The sequence below is a fragment of the Lagopus leucura genome, unplaced genomic scaffold (assembly GCF_019238085.1).
Source record: "Lagopus leucura isolate 7727_CA_CO unplaced genomic scaffold, USGS_WTPT01 Super-Scaffold_100024, whole genome shotgun sequence".
Lineage (NCBI taxonomy): Eukaryota > Metazoa > Chordata > Aves > Galliformes > Phasianidae > Lagopus > Lagopus leucura.
The window spans coordinates 1033563-1047507 of NW_024962276.1; the positions used below are offsets into that span (position 1 = coordinate 1033563).

A 13945-nucleotide genomic window follows, 5' to 3' on the forward strand; every position below is an offset into this window, starting at 1 on the left:
AGGGAAGGGAAGGGAAGGGAAGGGAAGGGAAGGGAAGGGAAGGGAAGGGAAGGGAAGGGAAGGGAAGGGAAGGGACGGGAAGGGAAGGGAAGGGAAGGGAAGGGAAGGGAAGGGAAGGGAAGGGAAGGGAAGGGAAGGGAAGGGTGTTCTGAGCCTTGATGCCTTAAATCACAGGGCAGCCTCTTCCTGGCCTTGGTTCTTGGCTGGAGGCAGCTGGCACCAAGGCCACGCTTGCCCAGTGTGGCTGCTCATGTGCTTGCCAAGCCAGTGTTGCTTTGGACAGCAAGAAGCAATGCCACTGGTGCACCTGGGACAGCCCTCCCACCACCTCAACATTAGCCAAAGGGCAACATATCACTCACTTTGTTACCCAGGATGCAGGCCCAAACACCCCCCAAAGCTCAGCTGTGCAGCAAAGGCTCAGAACTACACCTGACCACTGCAATAGCACTGGCACATGCGTGCCATCCAGCCCTGGGTGCTGCAGTGGATGCTGTGAGAGCCAGGCTTTGGGGGCTGGGGGTGTGGGAAGCAGCTGGCACTGTGATGGCACCACACACAAAGGGCTCCTGCATCTGCAGTGTTCGAGAGACCCCACTACAGTGTTTCCCTAAACATCTTTAAATTCAGGAGTGAAAAGGAGATGAATGACAGCGGCCTGCCTTTCATAGTTCAGGGGAAAGATATACACAGCTGCTTATTTAAATTATGAATCAATCCATTATCTAGCAGACAAATGAGGAGTATTCAGCACGTTAATTAACTGAGCATATCTGTGACCCAGATGTTTAAAAAGAGACAGTAAATCACACTGGGAGTATGGGTTATCTCTGTTAGAATAATTAAACACTGAAAATCAAGTTAAAACAATGTAAAAGGGTCTGACTTGAGCTAGTAACAGCAGATGCAGTGCTTGAATCTTGTTTTCCATCCCTCTATTTTTCCCTTTTATAGAGAGAGGGGTGCTGGATCCTCCTGCTGGCCCCACAGCCTCTCTTCCTTGAGATGCTGCTCAGTGCATTTTGCTCCCAGCTGCAGGAGGATTTGCACTTATAGCTCCCAGCGAGGGAGCTGCCCTCTGCACAAGGCAGCAACAACCTGAGAAGGAATCCCTGAGTACCACATAAGGCTCAGATTCACGTAATTTGTTTTCAGCAGTTTGATTTTCAAGGTGGTGCTCTCAGACTGACAATGCCTTTAGCCGTGCAATTCATTTGAACTGGTATCTGAGCATGAGCCCAGAGGATGGGACCACTTATCTTGACAGAAAAAGCATCTAGAGTCCCAAACAGGCAGCTCAAGTTACCCTCCTCCTCTGGTTCCTGACGTTTTTGCTACCATGCCCATAATTAGAGTGCTACACACTTTCTTCTCTTATGCTGTTCAGCAGTTTGTCCTCGGAAAAGCTGGCCCCATGCCCACCATGTTATCACCTAATGTGGTGGGAAAAGTAAGTAGAGCAAAAATCAAATCTCTCCCCGGGAAAGGAAAGGGGTGGGGGCTGCAGGGAGGCTAAATGAGCCAAAAAACAAACATGGATATTATGAAAAATGCATCAAGTGCATGTATTAGATGTGTCATCCACTACATATAATAGGCAGATAAATAAAGCCCTGAACATGTGTCTGGATCAGGAGGCATTTGAGATAGCCCCATGGGCTGCTCTAGAGAAGCTAACCAGCTCTTTTTATCTGGGTTTGCCTGGAAAGAGATGAGAAGTGTTACATCTGAAAGAGCAGCTCCAGACAGCTCATCACTCACAGTAGACTCAGGCCTTATTTAGAGGATGCTCCATCGTATCAATAAACCACACCTGTGCCACTGCCACAGAAACCCTGTCAGCAGTTGCAGCAATTCACCATCTCACCAACGAAGCAGTTGAAGCCAAGCTGCCTGCTTCAACGTGGCTGGCACAGCCCAAGGCAATCAGTGAGTTTGCTCTTCAGTTCCATGTGAAAGGTGAATGGGCCAGGGCTGATGCTTGATGCCTGATGGGCCCGCAGCACAAGAAGGATGCAGAGCTGTTGGAGCTGGTCCAGAGGAGGTCACAGAGTGCTGGAGCACCTCTTCTATGATGAAAGGTTGAGGGAGATGGCATTGCTTAGCTTGGGGAAAAGAAGGCTCCAGAGAGACCTCGCCGTGTTCTTCCAGTACTTGAAAGGAGCTTACAGACAGGAGGGGAAGCAACTGGGGGAGGGGAAGCAACTGGATAGTCTGTAAGGTCCTTTCCAACACAACCATTCTGTGGTTCTATAATTCTATGACATGTTGAGCACCTGAAGAAATTGCTCAGCCTCACACAGGACAGTAGACAAATCAGCAGACAAGGGGATAGACCAGAGAAAAACAGTTTGAAAACACTAATGAGCTAGCCATTGAGAAGTGGTTAATCTTGATGAAGTCTTCTACAGTTGCAAGCAGCCCTCAGCCACATCCCCAGAAAGAAAAAAGGATTTGTGCCTGCAGCATTTTCCAAGCACATTTCCAAGTTTAGGCTACAAAAAGACAGCTTTGGATCTCCAGTTGAGTCACTGAGTCCTAAAAATAAAGGATGAAAAGCTCTGGGATCTCAAAATGAATCTTTATGCCATCAAAACAGACGTTGGGACTAAAAAAGGATGCTTTGGATGAGGATCTGGGTCCTAAATTGGCACTGCACACGTGCCCCATGCACTGCAAAGCAGTACCAACAATATCTCTTCTTTGATTATTTTTTCTGGCTGGCTGCATCTCAGGGATGGGAGAAAGTTAATTAGACATCTTAGCACCTGGGAAATAAAAGCCTTGATGACCTTCATTGACTGTATTGGAAAATAATTTAGGGCTGTTTAGCTTCCTTTTGTGCAGTGAGCAGATCATCAATTAGCCACTGTTAAGTAAAGAGTACAGTATTTTCTCTTAACCCAATTTCATCTGATGTGCTGTTTTGTCATCCTTGACATCGCGGTGTCCCGGATGATCTCAGTATTAATGACTTTGTCCCCAGGTTCTGATGATTAAATGGGCAAAACATATTTTATCCTATAATTAAATGAAATGCTCTGCTGGGTGAACATTATCTTAAGTTTTATGGCATTATAGTGCTTTCTATCACATTAATACATCACCATCGTGCTGTCACTCCAATGAGGTATTACTATATTATTAGTGTGATACATCATTACAGCAAGGTTTTTTCATGATGTATTGCTTAAAAGATGAAGCCGTCAGGAAAAAGTCTAAAAGAGCACATTCAGTATAATTACAGGATAAAAGGATACTTCGTTAAGAAATCTGATAATTATTTGACTTGGAAATGAATAAAAGCAGAAAGAATGAGAAGGTAAAGCGAAAACAGAAAAAAAGACAAAAAAACCCAACAATTTCCCCATTATAGATTCTACAACAAAGGCGCTGTGAGAAAAAAAGCCAATAACTCAATTCACATTTGGCACCAGGCATGGGATCCACTGCACCCAACCACATCAGTTTACACGCTACGTGGAATCATTACGGTTGGAAAAGACCACTGGGATGACCAAGCCCAAGACCCTCCGTGCCACATCCCCTGGAACACCTCCAGGGATGGTGATCCCAGCAGTGCCAATGCACTGCCACTTTTTTGGAGAAGAAATTGGAGAAGAAACCTCCCTGGGTTTGCTTTCCTCGTGTTGTTTTTTTAACAACACAGTTTGTTAGCCAACTGAGAGCATACACTTTACTAGCTGAGGCAAGGAACCTACTCCTAGACTGGGAAATGGATTTCAGAGTGGCATTGATGGGCTACAGCACCAGGGGAAGAAGTGGACATGGCAAGCCAAGATGTGAACACAAGTACCACTCTGTGTGCTGAACTGCTGAACAACCCAACAGGAACTGCAAGAGCTGCAAGTCCTTGTGCTTTATGTACATATATATATATATATATATATATATATATATATATATATATCTCCAGCAAGTGAGCTATTTGAACAAAGTGTTTACATCCCTTCTAATTATATTTCCGGTAATAAATTACAACGTGCAGCCCATTAATTAAACTGTAGCAGTGAAAGTCCAATTTCTTTTGTGCCGCGCCTGTGTTTCTGCAAAAGGCTGATTTCAAAGCTTCTGCACTCCCTGATAGCTACTTTTCAAGGAGTTAAAGCTAATTGCACATACGGCGAAACAAAAGAACTGCCAAGAACTGGCTCTCAGCTGGAGAGGGAAGAGACGATGTGAGATGGAAAAAGCAGGAAGAAAAACCTGTGCTGAGCTTGTGCAACAGGCAGCGTTTTATTTCAGAGTATCAGGTTGGAAAAAGAAAACGTTGTTATGTTTAATCACAAAAGAAGCTGTGGAAAAAATAAGTAACCTGCTTTTAGTTGTTAGTCTTAAAGCCCGGGCTTAGCAGGCACTGTCAGACTTAATTCAGTTTCTCCTATTACAATGCATTTAGAGGTTGGAGTTTCCATCCGGGAAGTCCAAGAGGTAGTTTGTGCCATTTAAGAAAAAGAAATTGTGCATTTATGCAACAGCTAGGTTATATTTAGCAGGGACTTGATAGGCCACGGTTGACTGATCTCTGTTTAAAGACAAGAATAAACCAAAGTGAGGTTTGTCTCTACCTCAGAGGACTCCCATGGCCTCAGCTCAGGTGGCTCCTGAAGTTTGCAGTTCAGCTTCAGATGAGCTTTGCAATTACTTAGTCCCAGTGAACCTGGGAAGCTGACAGTGACTGCACTGCGAAAATGGACTCCTTACACATTCCAGTCTTCCCATATATCTATCTCAATCCTCAGACAGTCACTAAGGCTGCCATGTCCTGCAGCTCTATGTGCCCACTCGGCTCCATTCCAGCATTCAACTCACCCTCCTGCCTATCCTCAGCAGAAATCGTTCTGCAGAGGAAGAATTAAAAGAGACCAAAATCAAACATCATCCTGGGAAGCTATCAGGAATGGGGAGACATGCTCCCAGGCCCTTGGGAACAGGTATCAGATTTTCCTATGGACTCCAAAATGAATTTCCCAGCTGAAAAGCAGCAATGGTAGTAACTGCATGAAGTCCTCCTCCTGTTCATGGGCAGCACAAGCACTGTGAAGGACCTGTCTGCTGTGTCCAAGGAATTAAAGAAAATTCTGTTCTCGAGTTCTGTTCAAAAACCAACTTGAAGTCAGCAGACTGGCCACAGCACCTTCTGCATCAACTGGAAAACTGTGATGCTTGTAGTGGAAATCCACTCAACAAATCACCCCAAATACACTGGGAAAGCCTACTTTACAGTGGGCAGTTGCCTTCCCCCCCAGTTCTTTTTTGATTCATGGGAGAAAATTATCTAGGCAGTGTTTTATTATGCAAATACCTGCAGGCATTTAATGGGGGTGGTCTCGATTATATAATATTCAACGCCTTAATGAATGCAAATGCAGTACTGAACTTTCTTTTGCAATGTGATGAAGAAGTTTCTCTCTCCCAGCCCACATGGAGACCACATCAGAGGCGCTGGGTGGGCTTATGAAGCTCTTGGGAGCTGTTTTCCACTGGCAGTGAGCATTTCTATGTAATATATGCATTTCTGGGACAAGCTGAAGCTCTGATGCAGTATTATTCCATGGCATAGCATATCTGTCAAACAGCTTCACTAGGTTATGCAAAGGTGGGCTTTCCCTAGAAAGCTCAAAGACAGGCTGTTCTCCAGCAAATAAATACAGATCTCTGCCTATGCCCTCCATATACCCAGCTCAGCATCCTAGCACAACTGGATGGGTTTGTCTCCCCTAACCTTATCCAAATCAGCAGTGAGCTTCCTGTGTCAGACTTGTCCTCTTGGAAATGAAGAGCAGTTAACAGGACTTATCCCTCCATGCCAGGTGTCATGGGGCTGCTCCTGTGGAACATCTCACCTTCTTTTGAGAGAGCACAGATAAATGTCTTCAGACCAGACACTCAGCAATCTGACAGCAGTGAAGGTATGGTTTTGCCCAAGTTTCTAAGTAGATTAGTGGATGAAATTCCTTCAGTAGAAAGGTGGCTGATGGCAATGGCAGCAGGGAAATGTTTCTTAGTTTGGTGGTGCCACAGACTTGCCAAAAGAGAAAAAGCAGTGGAAGAAACAGCCATGCTTCAGGGGAGCTTGTCTCATTCCAGAACTTATTGCCTCCAAATCCTGCATCTTGGCTACATTTCCAGTATAGATGGCCACAGCATTTACATGGGAAATGGACACAAAAGCAGGAGGTTCAAGTCAGACAAACAGCATACCCTGGTGATGAACAACCAGGGTCTCAACGGATAGAGCTGAAGTGCCAGTAGAGTAATTGCTGCTAAACTGGGGCTTTAGGGAGGCTAGGCATGATTTTGGCAATGAAGAAAAACCCAAAAAAACACATCATAAATAAAAAAATCCCACCACCACCACCACGTGAATGGTAAGACAGTTACTCCACCTCCAGACCTAAGAGGAAACTTGCTATATTTTCTCCTTCAAGACTGGATGGGAGAGCATCATTGAGATCTGCATGCTGAGATAATGGCTAGTGGGCACACAGAAAGAAAAACAGGAAGGAAATCACACAATTTAGGCAAAATACTGAAGTGAGGATATGGGACAAGAGGAAGAACAGATGAGAAAAATTAAGTTAACCTGGAGCCTGCAGATCCTGGGAGTCCAGCTCAGAGTCTGCTGCTGGCTTAACAGATACCAGCAGCAACAGAGCGAGCACTGCCCCTGTTTTTTTCCAACCCTACTGCTACTGAGCCACTAGCATTCCTCTGCTGCTTGCTTTTCCAAACACTATCAAAGATAAAACTGCATGAAAGGCCAAACAAATCCATCATCTCTGAGTATTTGACACCTCCAATGATCCTCCAAAAGACTGAGTGTGAACCTTGTAATGATGAATTTTGATCCAGAATGAGCTTGAAATTAGGATAAGAAGCTTCTGGTTTGCTCCTAAAACTTTGGAGAGGCAAAGGAAGTGCTAGAAAACGAACACTGTCTAAAGCCCAGCCCTGCTGAAATGGCTGATTATCATCCCATCAAAAAGCAGTGTTTGTTTTCTTATCCCAACTGGTTCGTTTCTACTCCGTCACGTAAGAGAGAAAGAAAAAGTCTTAAAATGCTCTTGCTGTGTGTGTTCTGCTCTGCTCATTGGCCATTTGCTTTCAGAATTATTTACCCTTGCCTGGAAGATGTTTTCAAATTACGCTTTTACTCGCAGCTCTGCCGCAATTATGGTAATCCAGAAAATAGCTCTCAGAGTAGTTGGGAAACCACATCTTTTATGTGATTTTTTTTCTTTTTTTTAAACAAAGAGTCAGGCCTTGTACACTTCAGAGTGAAGCCAACAGACGTGTCGCACATCCAGGCTCCATCCTCCATCCCTCCAGCACCTGCTCCCAGCACACGTGGGCTCCTCACCTGTGGTCCCCAGCCATGGCACGGGTACAATATTGCTGTGTGGTTCTCCTGCGGCCCCTGGTCAAGGCAGACATCTTTTGCCTTGTTGTTTCGAAGCTGTAAGAAATAAAGAGAGCGTGGTTAAACAGCCCTGCACCTTCAGACATCAGCAGGGGACTGGTATGCAGCCATGTCTCTGGCCATGGAAAGAACATGTGGTATTATATATCAATGGACATAATCAGGCAGAGGAAAGTTTACTGTGCCATATGTTTTCTTTAAACATGGGCCTAACGATGACTATTTTTACATCATAATCACCAGTCAAAGGAGCCAGCTTCCCTGAACAGTGTTTTTATTTGGTCACATGTGGTAGCAGCAAATGTATTTTTAGACTGCTTTCAGCATATTGCCAGGAGCCTCAAATCAGTGCGGAATCATTTCTATTTCATCAGAATCCCAAACTGTTCAACAAGGAAAATGATGTCCAGATAGCACAAGGAAATCCTATGACCTGTCACAGGGATGCAGGAGGAGACACAGAGCTGGTGGCTTAAAAGACCCCCATTGGAGAGTGCTGGACTCCTGCTACAAGCCAGGTCTGTGAAAGCAGAGATCCTCCCTCCAGTTTCATCAGATAGGTCAAGTAAAATGAAATACTGCCTTTAAAATATTGCTTGTTTGGGGGCAGCTGCCCTGAAGCTATTAAGTAAATCCAATAAGGAAACTTCCTTAAAATTGATGCCCATCTGGGGTGCTCAGGATGTGTTTCGAGGAGCCTTCTTGAACTGCCACCGTTCTGTGAGACCAACTGCAACAAAATATTGTTAGTTGCCTGTTTTTATATTCCTAGTACTGTCTCAAAGCCAAGAGAGATTGAATTAAGTCTCCTTGCTTTATCTCAGCCTTAAGCTGTTGTGACAATGTATTATATCCTACAGAGACCATGTAAGAAATTAGGCTGAGGTTAAGTCAAAGGGTTTTATAAAATGACTACATGTTTGCTGCATAATCCATGCACTCGATAGGCAACACACACAGTTTTGTGTCAACTCAGTAAATAATGTATTAAAATATTTTACCGTATGCAGTCTCCAAGATTAGAAACAGATCCCAACACAGGTTTTCACAACTGTGAACAGGTTTATAAACATTTACACAACTGCAGGGGAACAGTAAGGTCTGATTCACATTCAACTCCTTTGAGGCTACTTCTCATCAGAGCTTCACCAACTGTAAACACTTCCTGTCTCATCTAAGGATGTATCAGCTTTAATTACCTCTCCATACGCAACGGTGTTATTGTATCTTCTCATTTCTGGATAAACGTGGTCCAGATACCACTGGAAATTTTTACACTTCAAGCTCTTCCTTAAGGCTTTTCTCTCGGAGACATCCCCAATGTCAATACCTGGATTCTGAAATACAACAGACACAGCACATCACTGAAAAAAAAAAAGGAGAAAACAAGTGCATTCCACTGATTTCACTATTTGTTCTAATCCACTTGGAAACTGCCAAAGGTTGAGTAACTTCACACAGAAGCTGTGCCAGGAAATTTTGGCAGGTGTGTTCAAGGCTGAAATCATCAGCAGAGAAGTCTGACTTGGGACAGAGGCTTCACAGCCACAGCAAAGGAGGCACACACTTCTCTGACAGGATTTGAAGGCGCTCTTGCATTGGCCACCAGACACACTTTGGTCCTGGGAGGAAATATGAGAAGTGCAACGTGGCGCTGACAAAGCTTCCCATTAATCCCTTCTGCCTTTGGATCAGTCTGAAAGCAATGGAGTTTATCAAAAGGCACAACGCCAAGCTATTTTTAAGAGATCTCACCTACCACTTAGGTACTGACATAGTGGATTTCCAGAAGAGCTTAACAGCAAATGTACATCAGGGTTAAAAGATGGCTGCATGCTCAATCCTGGGAAAGCAAAGCCCTGTCTGCACCAGGCACCAAAACCCTCACCCTTACACGATCTTTGAAGTTCCTTCCAACCCAAGCCATCCTATGATTCTATGGAGACTCTTCCAGGAGCTACCTCAGAGGACAGGATGGTTAGAAAAGTATAAAATAAAGAATTCTTTTTTTCTTCCAAAGGAAAAGATCTACAATTCAAATAGAAGAGAAGCAGATAGCTGAGAACAAAGGAAAAAAACCACAGGAGAACAGAAGATGAACCTAAAAAAAAAAAAAAAAAAAATTCCTTTTTTGACAATTTGGACAAATACATGTTGAAAGAGTCTCCCTGGAGGAACACCACTGCTCATGCTGATCTAAAAGCACACAGAGCTGCAGCACCTGTCCCAGGGGGAATAAACTCACAGCAGCTGAAGAGAGCAGCCCCTCTTTAACCTTTTATTTCACTACAGCATTTGGGGAACTAATGCAGCAACCAGGTGAAGGAAATCAAAGGCACAAAGCAGCCACTTCTCCTTCCTGCAAGTATCTGGGTTTCTACTCTATTTTAGCTCCTGCTCTTTTCTCTTCCAGTGATCATTAACTACAGCTGGGAAAGCAATTTTCCATTACAATACTTGTAATGATCTCCTAATGAATTATTCACTCTGCTTTAGAGAAGACACCATTTTAATCTGTGACTGGTAGCTCACAGGTGAAATAAAGATGATTCAGTAGGTAGGACAGGCTGAGATCTGAATGGGTGAGCCTGGAATATTCGGCGCCTGGTGTTGTATTAAGGGATGGTCAGGTGGGTTAGGAAAAGCTTCTGCACCAGAAGGTGGTGGGCACCTGAGCTGCCAGAGCTCAGGAAGCATTTGGACAATGCTCTCAGCCAAACAGTTTGGATTTTGGGAAGGGGGTCCTGTGTGGAGCCAGCAGCTGGACTCGATGGGTCCTTTCCAATTTGGGATATGCTGTGATACACTGTCACTATGCTGCCTTTTCAGAGATGCATGGGACCTGTGCCCTCCTGCCACATGCTGGGTAAGCAGCATCACCTTCCATCCCTACTCATTTATTTCCTAACAAAAAAAAAACACAACACAGGGCTCCCCACCACTCCCAGAAGGGCAGACCAGCAGCATGGGCAGTTACCAACCTTTCCCAGTTACCCATTTATTCTCTGATGCAGTACGAAGATGTGACTACTAGGGCTCCAAATGCCAGGAAATCTCTCCAGATGTAACCTTTCCTCCAGCAGCAGCAGCTCCTGCTAATGCCTTTCAAAATGCCCTGAAGCACTGTGCTGCCAGAAGGCATGCTGCTGCAGCATGGAGCATGAACCTGGAGCTGGGGCAGGACCTGTAAGGAGTCCTTATTTTCATCACCAAAAGGATGGCTCTATATTTACTTTGTTATTACATGGGGTCTTGGGCTTTGTGATTTAGACTTCACCTGCACAAAGACCAGAGATCAACAGCAGCTGTGGATGTATACAAAGTCCCCCTGCAGTTTATAGATCTTTGTGCAGAAGTGTAGGGAATCACCTACAGAGGTGTAGGATCTGTGCCCTGAGCATCCCACAGCTCCCTAAAGACACACCATCCTGCAACAAGGCAGGATTTACATGAAAAATAATATCAGATCTGGGAAAACCTGAACAATTCTGTATGGAAATAAATAATAACCATCAGAGTTACACAGTGTTCTTGGAGCACAAACATGGTGCTGCTGGGAGGGCATCTCCCCTTTGTGAGCCACTGCCTCTGATCCTTTACCACAGTTCCTAAGCACCGATGGCTTTATCCTTCCCAGTGCTGAGTTTGCCTGCACACGACATGGATCTGTGCAAACTGCAGGGCAAGCCCCAATGCCATTATTAATTACCTCTGAAAGGAGGTTGCAGAGAGGTGGGGGTCGGCCTCTTCTCCCAGGTAACAGTGATAGGATAAGAGGTGATGGCTTTAAGTTGTACCAGGAAAGGTTCAGGTTGGATATAAGGAAAAATTTCTTCTACAAAAGGAGTGGTGGGGTAACCAACCCTGGAGGTGTTCCAGAACTGTGGGGATGTGGCACTGGGGGACGTGGGCAGTGGGCATGGTGGGATAGGATGGGGTTGGTGATCACAGAGGTCTTTTCCAACCTTAATGATACTCTGATTTTATGGTTCTACGACTCCATTTGAGGAACAGCGTAATGACATAAACTCATGCTGTTTAAACACTCAGTGATAAACATTACGCTGCGGGTTTAATATTGAGAGGCTAAAATGAAAACACCTGATGGCAACTATAAGAATTCCCTTAAATTCTGCAGGTGCTGCAGCACCTCCATCAAAGCCGAAATAGCCCTGATGGCTTCTGTGGCTGAAAGGTGGGACAGAGGGTATTTAAGGCTCTTCTTCCCTTGGGAGCACCAAATCCTCTACAATTCAGCATTTTAACCCAGTGAAGCAAAAACTCAGGAGCGGGGCACAATGGCCATACCTCCAGAGGCAAGTTCCACGCGATGTACACATGGGACTTGTAGTCATCCATCCACACCTCGGCCACTCGCAGGGCATTACGCTTGGTGTAGAAACCAATGTTGTTGTTGTAGGGCTTCTTCTTGCGTTCGATGTGGGCCACCCTGGAGCAGGGCAGGACTTCCATGCTGCCACCACACAGCCACACCTGCAATGAAACCAGGCAGAACTCCCATCAGCAAAGGGTCTGTGAGCAAATTCAAGAGAAAGAAGGCTTTGTGGTTTCTGTAGCACACGGTATCTCATCATCTAGCTGCAAACAGAAACCCGTGGTCATGTTTGACCAGCTTGACCACTCTGCTCAGCACCGAGCCAGAGGGAGAAGTTAACCTGTGCCCACAGCAAAATGCACTCTGCATTTGGTGGGATGACAACTACACCATCCCACCATCAGCACCCTGTGGTATTACTGTGTTGCAGGATGGGGTGCTGAGTTTGCAGAGCTGCTTCTACTAAATAAAAAGGATTAGTGCCTGGAATAACTGAAACAATCGCAAGAGCTCCTTCTGCAGAAGGGATGACTCAGAGAAACATATGGCAGGGACAGATTTCTCCCACTTGAAAACATTTGTTCATTATTTTTCTTTCACATGCTGTTTAAAATTCCCTTAAATCACAGTTTACAAGTTAATAAAATATTTGGAGAGCTTCTTTTTCTCAGACACAAAGGGAATGTGCAGAATGACTCGCCATACCTGAGTTCTTCCCTGTTTGCCTTCACCAAGAAGTTATTTATCTTAAATATAAAAAATCCATGGCAAGGACACCAGGCTCTGGGCAATCATTATTAACACATATGCCAGGCAGGCCTAATAATCCCAGTTTCACCTATTCTGCAGTCTGCTTTGCATTATCCTTTTGCACAGTTGTTGTAACACCCAGTGCTTCTGGGATCTCGTCCAGGCTCACCACCTTTATTCCCATCTGTGTTCCCTAAATGTTATCAACCTGCTCTCTCAGCACCACGAGGAGACTCCAAGCCCCCAATGCCTTACCAAAAACCAACCAAACTCACCCCATTTATCTCACAGGGATCAATAAAGGAGCCCAGGGTGAGCAGCACCACGCCAGCATTTGGGCCACAGCTAGCTAAGGATATGTTATACCCAAACCCCAAACATTTGCATCTTCCTGTGCTAATAACATCCAAACGACACAAAGGAGATATTAACAAAATCACGTTAGAAAAGGTGAATTAGTTCACTGCTCCGTCAGCTGCCCTTTGGAATGATGAAATGGCAATAGTTCAACTGTTTGGAGCTGCCAGTTCTGGGGAACCCCACATCTTCCCCAGTGCTGTGGAGCAGTGTGTGAGACTTTATCCTGATCCAAGATCAAAAGAATCATTCTCAAAACTTTTAAGCCATCACGTAGTTAAATTGCCATCTTCCACCAAGCTTGCTTCGGGTAGTAAGAATGTAATTTTGTCTTTTGAGTTTTGTTTTAATAATTCACACGGTTTTATGCTAGACAGCTCCTCATACATTGGAAATATCTGTACAAATGATCTTGAAATGCATATATTGTAATAAACAGAGAGCGCTGGAAACGGCAATGACTATCTATGTATCCACAAGCCAGAGAGATCAATAAAACCCTAATTCTAAAAAGGCACTTCTTTGGGAAAGAAAAACAAAACAGATGCGTCTATCATCTCGTAAGTAAATCCACACTGTCATTACAGAGACAAAAATCGAACAGCTTCTACAACATTTCTGCTGGCAACAACAGGAACAAAGAGAACGTGGGGCTGTTACACAGGGAGGGGCTGTGCCACTTCAGTACTGCCATCCCCACTGGGCAGGGAGAAGCCGTGGGCCCAGATGCCGCTTGTTCCCAGTGGCAGCGACTTCTTGAGCCTGCTTGGCATGCAGGTGAGCAGGTCCTCAGATGCTCAGACCCCCGGCGCAGATTCCTTTCCATTGTCAACAACTCCTTTGGGAACCTTCATTACTGCCCCTTTGAGCAACCTGCTGTTGCACCGAAGGTACGTAAGGAATAAGGAGACACTGAGAAGTAGGCTTTTCTTATTCATAGCAAATGAACCCCTAGTCCCTTTGGGTACTCTATCTGCTTCAACTCACAGCTTTAAATGGGCAATCAGTCCAGCATGGTTTTTTTTTCCTGCCAGTTCCTTCAGGAATTGTCCATGTTT

At 44.9% G+C, this 13945-nt stretch overlaps 1 protein-coding gene across 1 annotated transcript in view; it reads right to left on the minus strand.

Annotated features, from left to right (window-relative positions):
- The window catches only part of GALNT17 (polypeptide N-acetylgalactosaminyltransferase 17), a 181923-nt gene that overhangs the window by 2889 nt on the left and 165089 nt on the right, over positions 1 to 13945 (minus strand). The window contains 3 exon segments of the mRNA XM_042879916.1: positions 7385 to 7480; positions 8644 to 8781; positions 11753 to 11938. Of these exon segments, the coding sequence (XP_042735850.1) occupies positions 7385 to 7480; positions 8644 to 8781; positions 11753 to 11938 (420 nt within the window).